General features: G+C 29.2%; 1 protein-coding gene across 1 annotated transcript in view; it reads right to left on the bottom strand.

Moving 5' to 3' along the window:
- LOC119688971 (nitric oxide synthase) overlaps positions 1-8,924 on the bottom strand; it is an 85,015-nt gene extending 76,091 nt beyond the window's left edge. The window contains exon 1 of the mRNA XM_038103675.1: positions 8,587-8,924. Within this exon, the coding sequence (XP_037959603.1) occupies positions 8,587-8,733 (147 nt within the window). The 5' untranslated portion in view covers positions 8,734-8,924. The remainder of the gene's footprint in view (positions 1-8,586) is intronic.
- Between the last annotated feature and the right edge of the window lie 6,564 nt (positions 8,925-15,488).

Here is a 15,488-nt window from a genome sequence, read left to right as displayed (position 1 = left end):
ATCACTTTTATTTAGTGGTACTACCAGTGCATCAACTTATCGATTAGTTCTTAACAATTCAACTCCAATCAGATACTATTTATGCTTCGCGATCTATCCATCAAGTGCAGAATGAATGTGATCATTCTACCTTGAATGAATAAAGTGGTCGTATATTGGTGGTATGTAATAAATTTGGACAATATTTACACATTTATCAGTTATTTGACCATTCATATTGTAAAATTTGAATAAAGTTTTATAAATTTTAACTCTAAATATATATAATACTCTCTCTGAACAGATGAAACTTATGCTCTACAGTTCACTCATCCTACCTGTGTATCTGTTTTGGTTATCAACGAGTTGACGACGACTACCACATCTGACTAACCACAAACTGTTTGATAAAAGACAACCTGTATGATGTACGAGACTGGTCTGAACTGGGTGCGCACGTAACAGTGGTGTCTAGAGAGGTGTGCTAAATCAGGCTAAAACCCGCTTATAGATTGTTATAGCCATTAAGTAAGTTTATGTTTAATATTTGTCACTAAAACGATGTTTTCACATTGGAACCTTGGAATGGATAACCATTTATTAAATAAGAAGTTCTCAAGTGTGCTTATGGAACTATATATTATAATTAGAAATGACTAAATATTATAGTTAATTTAAAAAATTAATTTTTAATAAAGAAACTAAAATAAAGCAACAAATTAATTTAGTTTTTTGACATTTGAATTTCTGTCTTTCTTCTCCAGCTATTACGAAATCCTATTATTTTAGTTAAAAAATGTTAATTCACATAAAACAATTTGTAAGATTTTTCAGTCTTAAGGAAGTTTTAAGGAAGCAGCATTTGCTTGATGTGCCACACTGCAGAGCATAGCAAAAGATTGATTTTCTGAAGTCAATTAATTCAAAGTTTTACAGCAATTTTATAACTTAATTTTGCATAAAAAGTTTTTCTTTAACATTTTAAGTGATTTACATATTAACCATCATGAGCAGTTGAGCAAAATTTGTTAAGAAAAGCTTCGCAGAGATGCATTTCAGTGTAGTATTACCAGTATTGCGTTAAAACAAATGAATAAAGAAAAAAACCTAATTAGAAAATAAATTCTCATTTAAGATACATTTATTTTACATAGCACATTTGTACATTTCTTTACAAACACAGCAACATAATTTCTTCGCTTTAAATAGTTAAAAGTGGAATTAAACATTAATAATCGCATAGAGCCTAAGACAGTAAAAACAACAACAACAACAACAACAGCAGCAACAGCAACAACAATAAAGAGTTAACAGAAGTGCTTGCTTTTTGCGGTTGTTGCACATTTTAATGTTGCGTTGCTAATTAAGCTGCTCGGCAATCATCATTCATAAAGTCGTAGCACACGTTGTTCTGTTAGGAACTGACATGGCAAGCACACAGGAAACGCACAAGGTGAGATTCTTAGGCCATATGCTCTTACCTGTGAGTGTAGTAAATAACAAGATGCTTAACAAAAGAACATAACAATAACAATAACGACAACGACAACAAAAACGAAAATGAAAAAGAAAAAGAAGAAAAAAACGTCGAAGAAGAAGAAACTATGAACTCAAGTAGAGCATAAAACAGCTACAAAACCGTTCAATTATAATAGCAAAGAAAATATTTTACAACAACAAATGACATTGAAAATCTTGCAATATTAACAGCCGCACTGTTAAGTTGCTGGTAAAACAGAAGCACACTACAGAAGCCCACACCACTACTAACATACAACGGTTACTACTACTACTGTTACTACACCAACAACAGTCAGTGGTGTATTAAAGTAAGACATTAAACGCATTGCTATCGTCTGTTATTTCCGGGTGCTCGCCGTATGTACAGGTAATAATCGAGCAAAAATGCTGGAAAAGTGTTGGAAAAGTGCTGGAAAATGTGCCGAACTACATGTTAAAGCGGCTTAAGTGGCATTGGTAGGACTGCGTTATGCCGTAAAAAGCCCTTGCTTGGAATTGAAATTGAAAGTTACGCAAATTAATTTTTATGAAATTAAAATAAAAATAAAAAAATAAAAATAAAAATAAAAAACTTCATCACTGAGTAGATAAAAATAATAGCAAATACCAGAGAAATAAACTCGTATATTAAATTTTTTATTTAAATTTGCTTTTTTATTGCAGTTGGAAAATTATTTGAGAAATTCTTAACATTAAATTTCAATGTTTAGAAGGCAAAAATTATTTTTCTATTTTATTTAGAAATATTTTTTTCTATTTATAGTTGAGCAAAAAATTGGTTTTTTGGTCAATTAGGCAAAGAGCCTAATTGGTTAGGCAAAAAAAAGCTTAACAAATTAAGATTTTAGATATTTTTTTTAGATAACTTTACTGTTAATAGATAAAAAGTATGAAATTTTGAATTTATTTAAACAATATAAATATAGAAAATAGAATAAGGATATAGATATAGACGTAGATATAGTTTTAAAAATATTAATTTATGTAGGATAGTGATCCTGATGATGTCTTTTAAGAAGAGTCGAAATATAGAATATATTAAAAAATATTAAATAAACGTTGAACTATTTAAAAAAAAAAGTGACCTATAGCCGAATAAAAGGTATGGTTATTGTCTTCAAGTTCTGCGTTGCTGACAACTAAACTTTCGAATCTTAAAAGAAATTTTATCTATCTTAGCACCGCCGTAACAAACAACAACGATATCAGCCTAAACATCAGACGAAGTAATAACATATCAAACTTTCTATCTTATCTATATTAGCACGGGTGTAACAAACAACATTAGACTAAAAATTAACATCTCCAATAGGTGCTATGTGCTATTATAGACTCAGTAAGTAATTGTGGTCTCTGTGGACAGATAAAACTTAAATGTACTCATCCTACCTGTGCTACTGTGTGCTGTAGAAGCAAGGACGCTATTACAGAATGATGAAGCAACAGAGAGAATTTTCAAGAGAATAGTTCTTTATATGAACTTTGGTTATCTACGAATTTATGACAACTACCGTATCCGAATTAGCTACAAACTATATAATAAAACATGATATTGATATAATACAACAAATTAACATCCAGTGACTTTACTGGCTTTATCATGTCGTAACAATGGATGAACATACTCCAGTGAAAAAAATATTTGAGGTGATAGTTTGAGAAAAAAAGCGTAGAGATAGACCTCATCTCCGGTGAAGTGTTCAAGTTGAGAAAACACAAATCGCACTTGATGTACGAGACTAGCGAAAGCACGCATCCTTAAGTAAGTTAGTTAGTAAGATAAGTTGTTTCCATATATCATTCATTAATTACTTATTAATAATTTAGTGATAAAACGAAAATAAAATTTGTCTTTAATTATTTCTTGTCAGATGTGTATACTTTAAGGTTAAACATAACTATCAGAACCATTAATAAAGCAAGCCTAACTAATAGCCAGGCAATAATAAAGATGTAACTCTCATCAGATGACATCGAAACTGATGATGGAGTGTCTTGAAAAGCTGAATATTCTTAGACAAAATAATTAGTTATGAATCGTATAGCTATCGGCTCATAACGGAATTTTCAGTAAAAAGAATTACAGACAAAACTGATAGAAAAAGGATAGCATCCTTGCTTATAGATCCAATACTATTCTATGGCTTAAAAGGAGAAATTTTTTTGCTCAATTGAAAAAAAGAGGAAAAACAAAGAATAAAATATTAAGGCAAAATATCAAGACTATTGCAATTGAAGTTGCTTTTAGTGCTTTTCAACCTAAAATGATTTGTATGCGATTAAGTAAAAACAATTTAAAAACTATAACAAGAATTCTTCTAAGGCATTATTGATTAAACTACGACCTATTATTCTATTTGTAGATTTTATATAAAATATTATAAAAATAATGGAAATTTGCCAAGCACTGATACACAAACGAAATAAATACATAGGACAATATCTCATATTGGGTAAAGAAATTAAACTCTGTAAAGTTGGTTCAATACTACTATTTCTAGAAGAACTTAAACTTAAAGGTATAATCTAAATCTATAAAAGTCACAATGCACTTCCATTAACATTATAGTAATAAAAATAATATATCTTATCAAACTTAAATAAAAATTGTTAGCTTTAATAACCTATTTATAGAATGTCAGATTCTCTATGTATGTAAATTGTTACCATACAATAATTATATTTATGTATAGCTGCGGTTTATGCGTTCGTTCTAATTGTTAGTTGTTATTTTTCAAAAAAAAAAAACAATAAATTTAAAAAAAAAAATTTAAATTTGAACAATAAAAATTGGTTAGTCTTATGTGATTAACAAGCGAATCAGTGATTTAAAATTGACAAGTTTAAAGTTTTAAGCTCTATAATTTTTATTAAAAAAATATGTACCCACTATTAACCGAAAATTATAGAAAGTCCATGAATCAGGCTTACAGAGTGTGTCGCAGCATTATGACCGAAACAAATAAGAATACGACCAGCATGATTTTTATTTTTAAGCTTCATTGATGCAATGGGTTTGGGTTTCATCTCATTTACTATACATTATTCCATAAATTACTAGTTTGCTTGCAGTTCGTACTCATCAAACTGACTGTTTCTTACATACCGATTTACTTTCTGTAAGAAATGTAGGAACGTGGAAGCGTGCAGCACATTACGGTAATCAAAACAAACTTTGGGGTCTCAAAAATTAGTTTTTTGTATTATACCTCGTTTTCAAAGCACTTTTTTAAAAAATTGTGACTTACATATACTTTCTTCGACCTTGTTAATTCAAATTCAATCGGCAGGTATGATACTGTTCATATATAACGGTTCACACATTTCAGTTGTGCGGTCCATAGAGCTTGAAAAATCGTAACGTCATCAACAAATAGAAATAGAAAATTATGGCGATATGTTTCTCATATATTGTTCATGTTATAAACTTAAGTTACTTCTCACATAAAATGTACTTTTATATTATATATGTGTACTATATATACATGTAACAGATCATTTCTAATAAATGAATCTATTTTATTTAAACATTTTCTAACAATTATGTTTCTTCAGTATATTTCTTTCTATTACATGCCGACCTTACAAAAACTACTCAGCCTCTTGTTCCAGTAACTGATAATGTAATTAAATTTTTTTTATATTCTTAATTAAAATAAAATATTGTCAAGTTAATTAGAGCATATCTTCGATTTTTAATTAAATTAAGGATTTTATAGTATTCTCTACTCTGAAAATTGTTAATAGTGCTTTCCGATACAGTGGCTTTCAAGCTTTTAACGACCAAATGTACTTTATTAATTGAATCTAATTTTACAGTTAAAATAAAATAATATTTAATTTAATAAAATATTTAATAAAGCAGCAGTTGAGGCTGGAATGAAAACGCTAACTGTAGATTTTAGTTGTTATTAACTAAAGACTAACTAAACTTTTAGTCAGGAGTATGTCAGACGATAACGACTATAATATAATATACCTATTTTTCGACCGGTAATGTCGTGCTTCAGTTATACAACAGTAACATATTCTCAGCGTAAGAACTTTTGGAAATATTAACGATGTATGTATAAATGGCGTTTGTCCTTATAACTACCATAAGATACTTTAATTAATTTCTAATCACTTGAAGAGACTAGCGCATTTTCAGTCATTTACGTCAAATTGTTAATTAATTATATCTTATGACTATTTTCAAAACAAAATAAATTAAATTATTGTACTAGTTTTATAGCTTAATTTCGAATGTTAAAATTACTTATTATAATTAAACTTTATTACCTACCACACTTCTGTTGTTGTGTCCAGCGCTTTATGGCATAATTGGTAATCCCTAATAACAATAAAACCGGCAACAATAGTACAAATAACGTACATCCGCTTAATCTCAACTACTAATTACTTCATGTTTTAGTTGTAAAAAGTAAAATAAATAAATAAGTGAACAAAGGCAATGGAAACTTAATTTACCACATAAAAGTTAAATAATTTCGAATTCTCTCATATGCACGCCCACAGTTTTCCACTTGTTTCGAACTTTTTGCTACAGTAGACGCTCGATTAACTAATTTAAATTATATTGCTCGAAAACAAAAGAAAACATATCAAGTGAAATACAATTTACTACTTCATTAACCTAATTACCTAATATAATTACCAATCAGTAGGTAATAAAATAATTATATATATATAATAACTGATAAAAAAATTGTTTTATTCTATGTCAAGTATATTAACCATAAAATTCAAGCTGTTTAATATAATATAATATATGTAACCCACTTGATTATCGAAAAGTAAATTTAGGTAGAAAAGTTCTAAGTTTCGACTTGTATCGTGTTTTCACTGTAACTAAAAGTTCTTACGTTAATGAAATTAAGATTTGGTCGTTTCCGTTGGCATAAGCAGATTTACGCATGCGAAATAGCTTGTTTGTTCACATTTCACAAATATTTCAAATTTTCCCTAATTTGCCTCTTGAGAAACTTTTTTTTAAGCGTTACATTCGACATTTTTCGCCTTAAATCAATTAATTTGTTTATAATGAGCTCATTTAAATGAAAGCTTTTTGTTTGGTAAATTATGCTCATTTTAATAAGCCTTAATAAACATAACTGCCTAAATGAGACAAGTGGAAACATTGTATTTGTATTAATTATTTGTTTGAACTCAGATGTTTTCTAGGAATGTCCATAAAAAATTAACTTAATTAACATATTTATGTTCAAATAAATTTTTTGATATTCAAACATAATTTGTGATATTTCAACTAACTTCACATTCTGAAAAGTCAAATTTCTTGAGGTTCTGATAAATAGGAAAGAATAGTAAAGAAAGAGATTTTTTCTTACAATAAATTATTATTGTTATTATATTGGGGGATTACACTCTACTAACTGAATGCATATTATGCCCCCTTAGAGACACAAAGTTCTTTTCCAGCACCGACTTCAATAATTAATTGTTATACTGAACCCAGATTTTCAAAACTTATTTATTTAGCTGATATGAGATGAAAAGTATCTGATCTGTATTTGGATGTCAACAGCGACTATTGAATAAGAATCAATCCGAAATTTTTTGACTAATATGAAGAATAAAAAGTAGTAAGATTTATAAATGTGCATTATCTGCGTTAGACACCTCAAAGACAAAGGCACAAGAGAAGAAAGTCGCCCTCAAAGGCATGCGTTGATTAGCAATAAAACCCAAAAAAGGCATACATTTGATTATATAGTGGATGAAGTAGGAGATATGCAAGTATAAAATTGAAAGCAATAGGCAATAGACAGGTTGGCATGTAAAAATATCGGTGGTAACCGTGTAACAACTCGTTCTTACAGATTAAACAATTAATTACGATATGTGATCAGACTAAAAATCACATTATGGTGAGTTTTATGGTATTTTAAACATGCCCCTAGTTTTCTATGTGTTACTTGATATACAATCCTAAGTTATCTTTATGTACTAAGTGTGAAAGATGAAAATATATTTATTATTATAAGGGGCTAAGATGCGCTGCATTGGCTTAGATTGACCTTGACTTTCAAGTCCTAAGTCTCTTAATCTTAACTCTCTTTTCTAATTACTAGAATTTTAGTGGGTTAAAGTCTTAACAACCATAAAAATAAAACCTGGGGAAAAAAAGGACTCTACATCCAGTATACATCCATTGTGTATATTTTTACATTTTAATATAGTAAATGTAGTTTTAGCTCAGTTTTAGAGCTACGTGTGCCTGAGAATATATAGAGGTATAAAAATGAGACACAAATGATTAAGTAGAATTCTGCGGAGAGCTGTGCATTCATATAGATTGTATCTTGAACGTTCCATATACATTTTATAATATTAACAAACATTATTGCGATATCTGCGGTATGGCTCTGAACTGATTTCAATAGGACCGCATCATTCATGTCGCGGATAGAAGAAAGACATTAACCTTTCATTTACAGTATTAAATTAACGGTCAAACTTTTATCATGTTACACATCATATCACATGTTATCGACAGTTTACTGTAACATTCTTTTTTTGCTGTATTATTTGCTATTTTAGTATTTCGTGTCATTTTTATGTCGACATTTTATATTTCAGCTACAAAACATAAACTTTTTAGTTGTTAACACGAAATTGTTTAAACTTTGCTTTTATTGCTAATGTTGCTGCTGTTATTGCTGTTGTTATTGTTGTTGTTGCTGCTGACATAACACATGCTCATTGCCTTGTTCATTGTATTTTTTGTGATTGTTGTTGCTGTTGCTGTTGTTGGTGGTTTTTTTTTTGCATTCTCTTAAATAAGTTAAGCAATATAAAAGTTTCGTAATGAAATATTTCTCAAATGAGTAAAATTTAATGAGCTCGGAAAAACTGCACAGATACTCGTACTGGTGTTGACACAACCACACAAAGTAATGAAAAGCGCACATAGCCATAGAAACATAGAGACATAGACAAGCGAGATTCACACTAATAGAGATATGTCACTGTTACTATTTTTAGACACAATTTCGATAGACTTACATGAATAGACAATTATGTTTAAAAAATTATCAATTAGGATATGGAAAATGAACTTACCTCACGTCCCTTACAGTGCAACGTATCGTAAACTTCTGGTCGGCCTTCAATATTTTTTAAACGTATTGGTTTGCGTAGTAGAATAGGACGTCCGTCCTCGTCAAGATGTATGAAGCTACCAGCACGCGAGCGATAATCTTGTGACATTTTTCTGGGTGTATTTTTCGGTGTTGGTGATAATTCGCGTGCATTGCTGCTGCCTCCAAGCCCAGTTGCTTTGCTGCTACTGCTGCCACTGTCAATTTCAACAACGACACTTGTATTTCGATTCGATACGGCCCGTTCACGTACCGGTGAAACTCGTGCATGATCAATACTAACATTGCCGATAGAACCACGTGCCGAAACGCTCGGACGGTGCTGCTGTTTGACAGGTGTGACATTGGCACTATTGGTAGCAACAGCAGCGTTACCAACGCCATTTCCGGTTGTTGGTGGATATTCATCGCGTCGTGTATTATTTTCCGTTTGATCACTGCCGCCGCGCTTAGTGGCAAGTGGGGAACTGCTAATGCTGTTGGAGTGTGCATGCGTTTGTGGGTCGTTTGTGAAAACATTGATTCTTTTATTGCTGTCATTTTCCAGTTGTGCTTCCGTTGGTACTGGTTTCGTTATTTTCACAGCATTTGAATTTATTTTTGCAGCCGTAACTGCATTTGCACCCGATGGTCCTGCATTGGTTGATTGTTGCTGATTTTTTTGCTGTTGCTGCTGCTGTTGCTGCTGCTGTTGTTGGTGCTGAATTGTTGTAGGAATACGTTTGGTTGCCACGAATCGCAAGTTTTCGAGTATTGACACGAAATGCTGTGACATTTTGAATTGGAATTTATTTTTTTAATCCTTGAAATACAGATTTTTTTATTTCTTTACTTGTTAACTCCACTAAACCATTTCTAATAGCTTTCGAATATTGACACTTCAAAAATCTGAAAATAAATTAAGGAAATTTTTTTAATTTATTTAAACTTACTACGTATATATTAAATTCTACATGTGATAATTTAATTATTTTTGCTTAATCCTTATCAATTTTAACGTTAGTGGTTTATTAAATCTCTACTAAGTAAAGCATCTCCAATGTAACCTAATTACTTTATTTAATTACATGCCGATAGTTTCTAGTTAAGTAATATAAAACTTAATAAAAACATTCTGTTTTTAATAGCTCACGATCAATATTTTTTAAATTAAGAACCAACAACCAACAAATTGATCCAAAATGATCTTGAATCCTACTTTCCACTTACGAATTGTTTTAAATCAAAACTCATTTCCAGAATGTGCAATATGAGATTATAGAAAACGATTATTCTGACCTTATACTACACAATATACAGATCGAAACTCTATTCCATGAATGTGTTCAATTAAACCTGAATAGAATTAAAGGTCAAAATAACTCAAAATTCTTGGGAGTAATATTTAATTAAAAATTGTTATAGAAAAGTCACATTAAGAAACTGATAGAAGACTTACAAAGTAACTATCAGACCGATTATCTTCTATGGAGCAATAATCTGTATGTTAATAGTGACTATTACGTATTACGATAATCATATAAATATGTGCAATGACATCCTCTAAGGTGCTCTTATAACTCACACCTTTTCAGTTTCATATTCACATCCAAGTTAAGAGGAGCATTCTAAGGATAACCAAATATAACGTTGAATGAACCAGTATGGGCAAGAGATGTGATAAAAGTATCACAAGAGCTATGGATACATGTCGATAACATCCATTAAGATTCTCTTCAATCTCACATCTCTTTAGCTTCATACCCATAAATCCAAGTTAAGAGGTCCATTCTAAGGACAGTATTGGTAATAGGTATGATATAATTATTATAAAAGCTATGCATTTTTACCTTCATATTAGCTCTCAAGTTAAGTGGTGCGATTTAAGAATAACCATATGTCACTTTGCAAGTAGAAAATAAATCTATCAAGAATATTGTAATAAAAATAGATTATTAGACCTTATCACCTTAAAAAACTGGAAACTTACTTTAATGCAACTCATAGTTTTTTTGTAGTATGGAGAATGAGTTAGCAAAAAATATGTCCACCAAGGTGTGGAAAGACATTATATCGGACCCGTAAATTAAGTTCGACACAAAAATTTATTAAGGAAATTAGACTCAGAAAAATACAAAATAACTCAACTCTTGGTTAGGGATATAATGATGCTTATTTTAATAAGAAGTGCTCTTCCATAGCACTAATTATTTTTTTTTAATTTTTATTTTACCAAAACATATTCGTTTCAATGTTGTTTAATTATAACAATATAATTGTTAACTATAACAATTTGCTAATGAAATATAATATAATGTTATTATAATTCTTTTTATATTTATAATTATATAAAATAGCAATGTAATTGTTAATTGGATATTGGACTAGGTTCCAGACAAAAATTTATTAACGAAATTAGACTCAGAAAAATACAAAATAACCCAACTCTTAGGGATATTATGATGCTTATTTTATTAAGAAGTGCTCCTCCATAGCACTAATTTTTTTTTTTAATTTTTATTTTACCTAAACATATTCCTTTCAATGTTGTTTTATTATAACAATATAATTGTTAACTATAACAATTTGCTAATGAAATATAATATAATGTAATTATAATTCTTTTTATATTTATAATTATATAAAATAACAATGTAATTGTTAATTGGATATTGGACTAGGTTCGACACAAAAATTTATTAAGGAAATTAGACTCAGAAAAATACAAAATAACTCAACTCTTGGTTAGGGATATAATGATGCTTATTTTAATAAGAAGTGCTCTTCCATAGCACTAATTATTTTTTTTTAATTTTTATTTTACCAAAACATATTCGTTTCAATGTTGTTTAATTATAACAATATAATTGTTAACTATAACAATTTGCTAATGAAATATAATATAATGTTATTATAATTCTTTTTATATTTATAATTATATAAAATAGCAATGTAATTGTTAATTGGATATAGAAAAATTTTGTTGAAAATAAATATAATTGGTTTTCTTTTTTTTAAGAAAAGTTGAACAAATTTGAAAAGCTTCTGTATTAAACATTATATTGTAAATATTAGATATTATAACCCATTTAAGAAGTATCTTTAATATTTTTACCTTTATAGCGCTACAGAATTGGAAGTTTCATCTGAAGGGTCTATTAATTACATTTGTTGAACAGTTAGCATTCTTAATCAAGCTCCTGCTCATTTGTTTACTGCAGTTAACTTTTTTGTACTTGACTAAGCATTCGCTTAAAGTTTAATTAGTTTGTTGTTATTAATTTGACAAAAGCACTTCAGCCGTAATAGGCATGTTTGTTTACATTTCATTACTTCACTGAGTTCGTTTGGTAATAAAATTCCAACTCATGTTATTTATAATCAACTTCTTAACTGTTTTCTTATTCTTTCGTGCCACTCTTTTTTTTTTTTTTGACTTTTCCAACTCAGATCGGGCATGAAAACAAATTTTGAACTTAACCAACAAGTTAAACTTTTACGATTCTATCAGAGCTGAAATGGCTTTGGTGCCACTCCCTCAACTCTCTGGAGCGCACAAACATAAGAAAAAACTTTTATTGCCAAATTCTTAACGAATTAAAAGTATCTACGCTATTACAAGTGTGTTGCGGTTAGGTTTCACCGCAAATTGTGGTTAAATTCAAGTGCTGACGCCTAAATGTATGCTGTAGATTTAATTACGTTAAAAGGCGCCATACAACTACGAGTCTCAACCGACTTCAACGCGGTTTGCAATCTTAACAAGCGAAAAATCTACAAATTAATTACTTAATCAGGAAAGTGTTTAATACTTATGCAAAATAGAGCAGCCAAGTAGTTGAAAGGTGAAAAGCGAAACCCAGCGAAGAACCCAGATGAAACGGAAACGAACACCGTCTCGAATGCGAAAACTTACGCATTTTACTTCTTATACACACGTTACAGTTGAGTAGATGATTTCACAGAAAGTATGAAATTCAATTAAAATACATTAATTTGCTGTGAATCATTACCATCTCCACCAGTACCTCTTTTTGCGCTGTATGGCCCCGTCAAATGTTCAGCTGCTGAACTGAACTGAACTGAACTCAATCGAGAATACTTGCTTTTGATGAGATCATGCGGCAACAGAGTTCAGTTGGAAATTTAATAAGTGCGATTTAAATATTTGAAGCACAAAAAGGTTAAATAATTTACCAGATACACTTGGTATAAATTGTAGGTTGCGAATTGTTTTTAACTTAAAGTTCTTTTGCCGTACATATCAGGCCTCAGCCACTGGTTCGCACCATTAGCAACACCGCGAATTTGGACTAATTGGAGTTTAATTATTAATAAAAACCATCTTTCCAAAATTTAAAAATTAATGAACTGAGATTTTGGAACTTTTGGCCAATGAGATTGATTTTGGAGCCATTGTGCACTGGTCCATATTATATAGCATTTTTGCCTTCAACCATATTTTTTTATTGGAAGATGTTGATATCGGTCCTTAGAAAAGACAATCAATTTCTTATCGACCTTTTTAAAACAAGTAGAATATGAAGTACGATGTGATTAAAATACACTTGGGCAGATGATAACTCAGTATTAGAGAAGTTTTAGGTTTACAAAATTATAATGAAGTAATAAACTAAAAAATTAGGAATAATAATAATTATTGAGAATAATAAAAAATAAATAAATTAACTTTTTGAGAGAGATATAAGATAAAATTTATCTTATAGACATCAAATCAAAAATTAAAAAGAAAAAAATAATTTAAGACGTTTTTAGGTGACCATTAGCTGTCCTGAACAACAGTTTCTTTTAGTTAGAGTGGTGGTGTTAAAACCGTTGCATAAAGGTTAATATAAATGATTATCGTAGTTTTGTATAATTCAACATGATTCTATATCGTCACAAATAGCACACCCATAGCACATATGGGTGTTTACAAGGAAGTAGGCCAGAACTTATAACTTACAAATTTTGCATTAATTATAAAAATAGTGCCATTATTTAGTACGAAATGTGTCTTCAGAAATTGCTTTATAAATTTCATGAAAAGTCGAGTTCAAAAAATAACAGAATGTTAATGTGCTTCAAAAAGTCTTATCAGTATTCCGACTTATCTGTACGATTATAGGGTACCCTGAAGACGGACGTTTTTAGAATACATAAAATAATTTTTAAATTTTTATGTCAAAAATCAATTATGAAAAAAAAACTATTCATATAATTTATTTATTTAATAGAGAAATTTTTGAAGAGTAGTGAATTACAACAACAAAATTTTATTATTTTAAATTAATTACATTTTTGACTGACCATATAGCTGTTTCAAGTATTGCCAAATACCCATCAACAGTGATTTTTTGGAAATATTATTTGTGTTTAAATATTCGTGATTTAGTTTTTGAAACTGGAAGTACCAAGTGTTGAACTGGTTCTCTGCCAAAATTAAAGTTTAGAGTCAGTGTTAATTTCACTACTGACCGGAAGCCATACTTGACTTATATGTTCTAACTTTAGAGTTTTGTTAATTTACTGTGAAAGTTCATTAACAAATTCACTTACTGTGTTATGTTATAATGAAATCATAAACCAACTATAGAATAATTGTTTCAATTGATAATAGTTATTTTAAATAATTAAATAAATTTTATTTCTTTTTAATATTTTATTAATTTAGTAGTACTCAATTTTGAATAAAAACACATTGCCTTTCGGAAAAGTTGGATGTTAATTATTTTCCACGCTTTTATAAGTGTTTTATGCTTTTCAGAGAAAACTGAATTTAATTAATTATTATTCCTACTGTTTGTTAAAATTCCTGTAAAATTTCCACACGCATAGATTTTAGAACCCTATACACTATAATTAATTTTTTGCTTAAGCAGATACATCGCCAATGCGTAGGAATGCTAGTGATGAGTCGAGTAGATAATCTTGCTTAACATCTTCGTTCGAAATAAATAAAATAATTATATGCTCTATAAACTTAACAACTATTCACTTAAAGTAAAATTTAAGAAGTTGAGAACTCAAAGTATCTTTGGCACACCAAAATTAATAAAATTAAAAAAATATGCGAGAATTCAATTAAATTTATTTTAAATCCATTAAAAATATGTAGTTCATTTTATATTTAATTAAATATGATAACATCTTAATACTAAAATAGAGCACTAAAATTTTATATATATTTAATTGAATTTTTTTAGCCACTATGCCATAAATGTTCTTTCGATAATTGCAAAATAGCTTTCAACAGTAGTCTCCGGATATATTTATTTGAATTTATTTGGAAAAAATAAAACCAATAGATTTTTCTCAAGGCCCCAGTTGTAGGGTCCATGAATTCACTTGATTAAAAATTTATTTTAATTTTATATAAATATGTGCTCGCTATTGCCTACCACCTTTTCTATGTGCGGAGAGATTTCTTTCCATAGGATATAAAAATTTTAATTAAAAATAAAATTAAAATAAAAATTTAAATAAAATTTAATTAATTATTTCTTTTATTGACAACAAATGTATCAAAAATCGCGTAACTTAAAAACCTCTCACCAGACAGCAAAATAAATAAGTAAGTGAATAATTAGTAACATATATTTTTAAAACTAATTAAAAAATTGGTACACTATTTAACATTGAAGAATTCGCCTGTTCAGAAACTTTATGGTATAAAAAAACTGTTATGATGATATGCTAGCAGTCAAAGAGGCTCAAGTTATTTAAGACAAGCCCACATAGAATTATGTAAGCCCGACTTAAGTTGCTCGATTATCTCATAGCAAATAGTATAGAAAATAAAGTAGTAAGATTGTTGTATACTAAATACTTGAAGATACTTGAAAACATTACACATGCAACTTTGAAGTTTCTATAGAAACTTAA

This window comes from Teleopsis dalmanni, chromosome X, assembly GCF_002237135.1.
Source record: "Teleopsis dalmanni isolate 2A chromosome X, ASM223713v2, whole genome shotgun sequence".
NCBI classification, from domain to species: Eukaryota; Metazoa; Arthropoda; class Insecta; order Diptera; family Diopsidae; genus Teleopsis; species Teleopsis dalmanni.
Note: the sequence above shows the minus strand (reverse complement) of the source record. Positions and strands in the feature narration are given on the sequence as shown.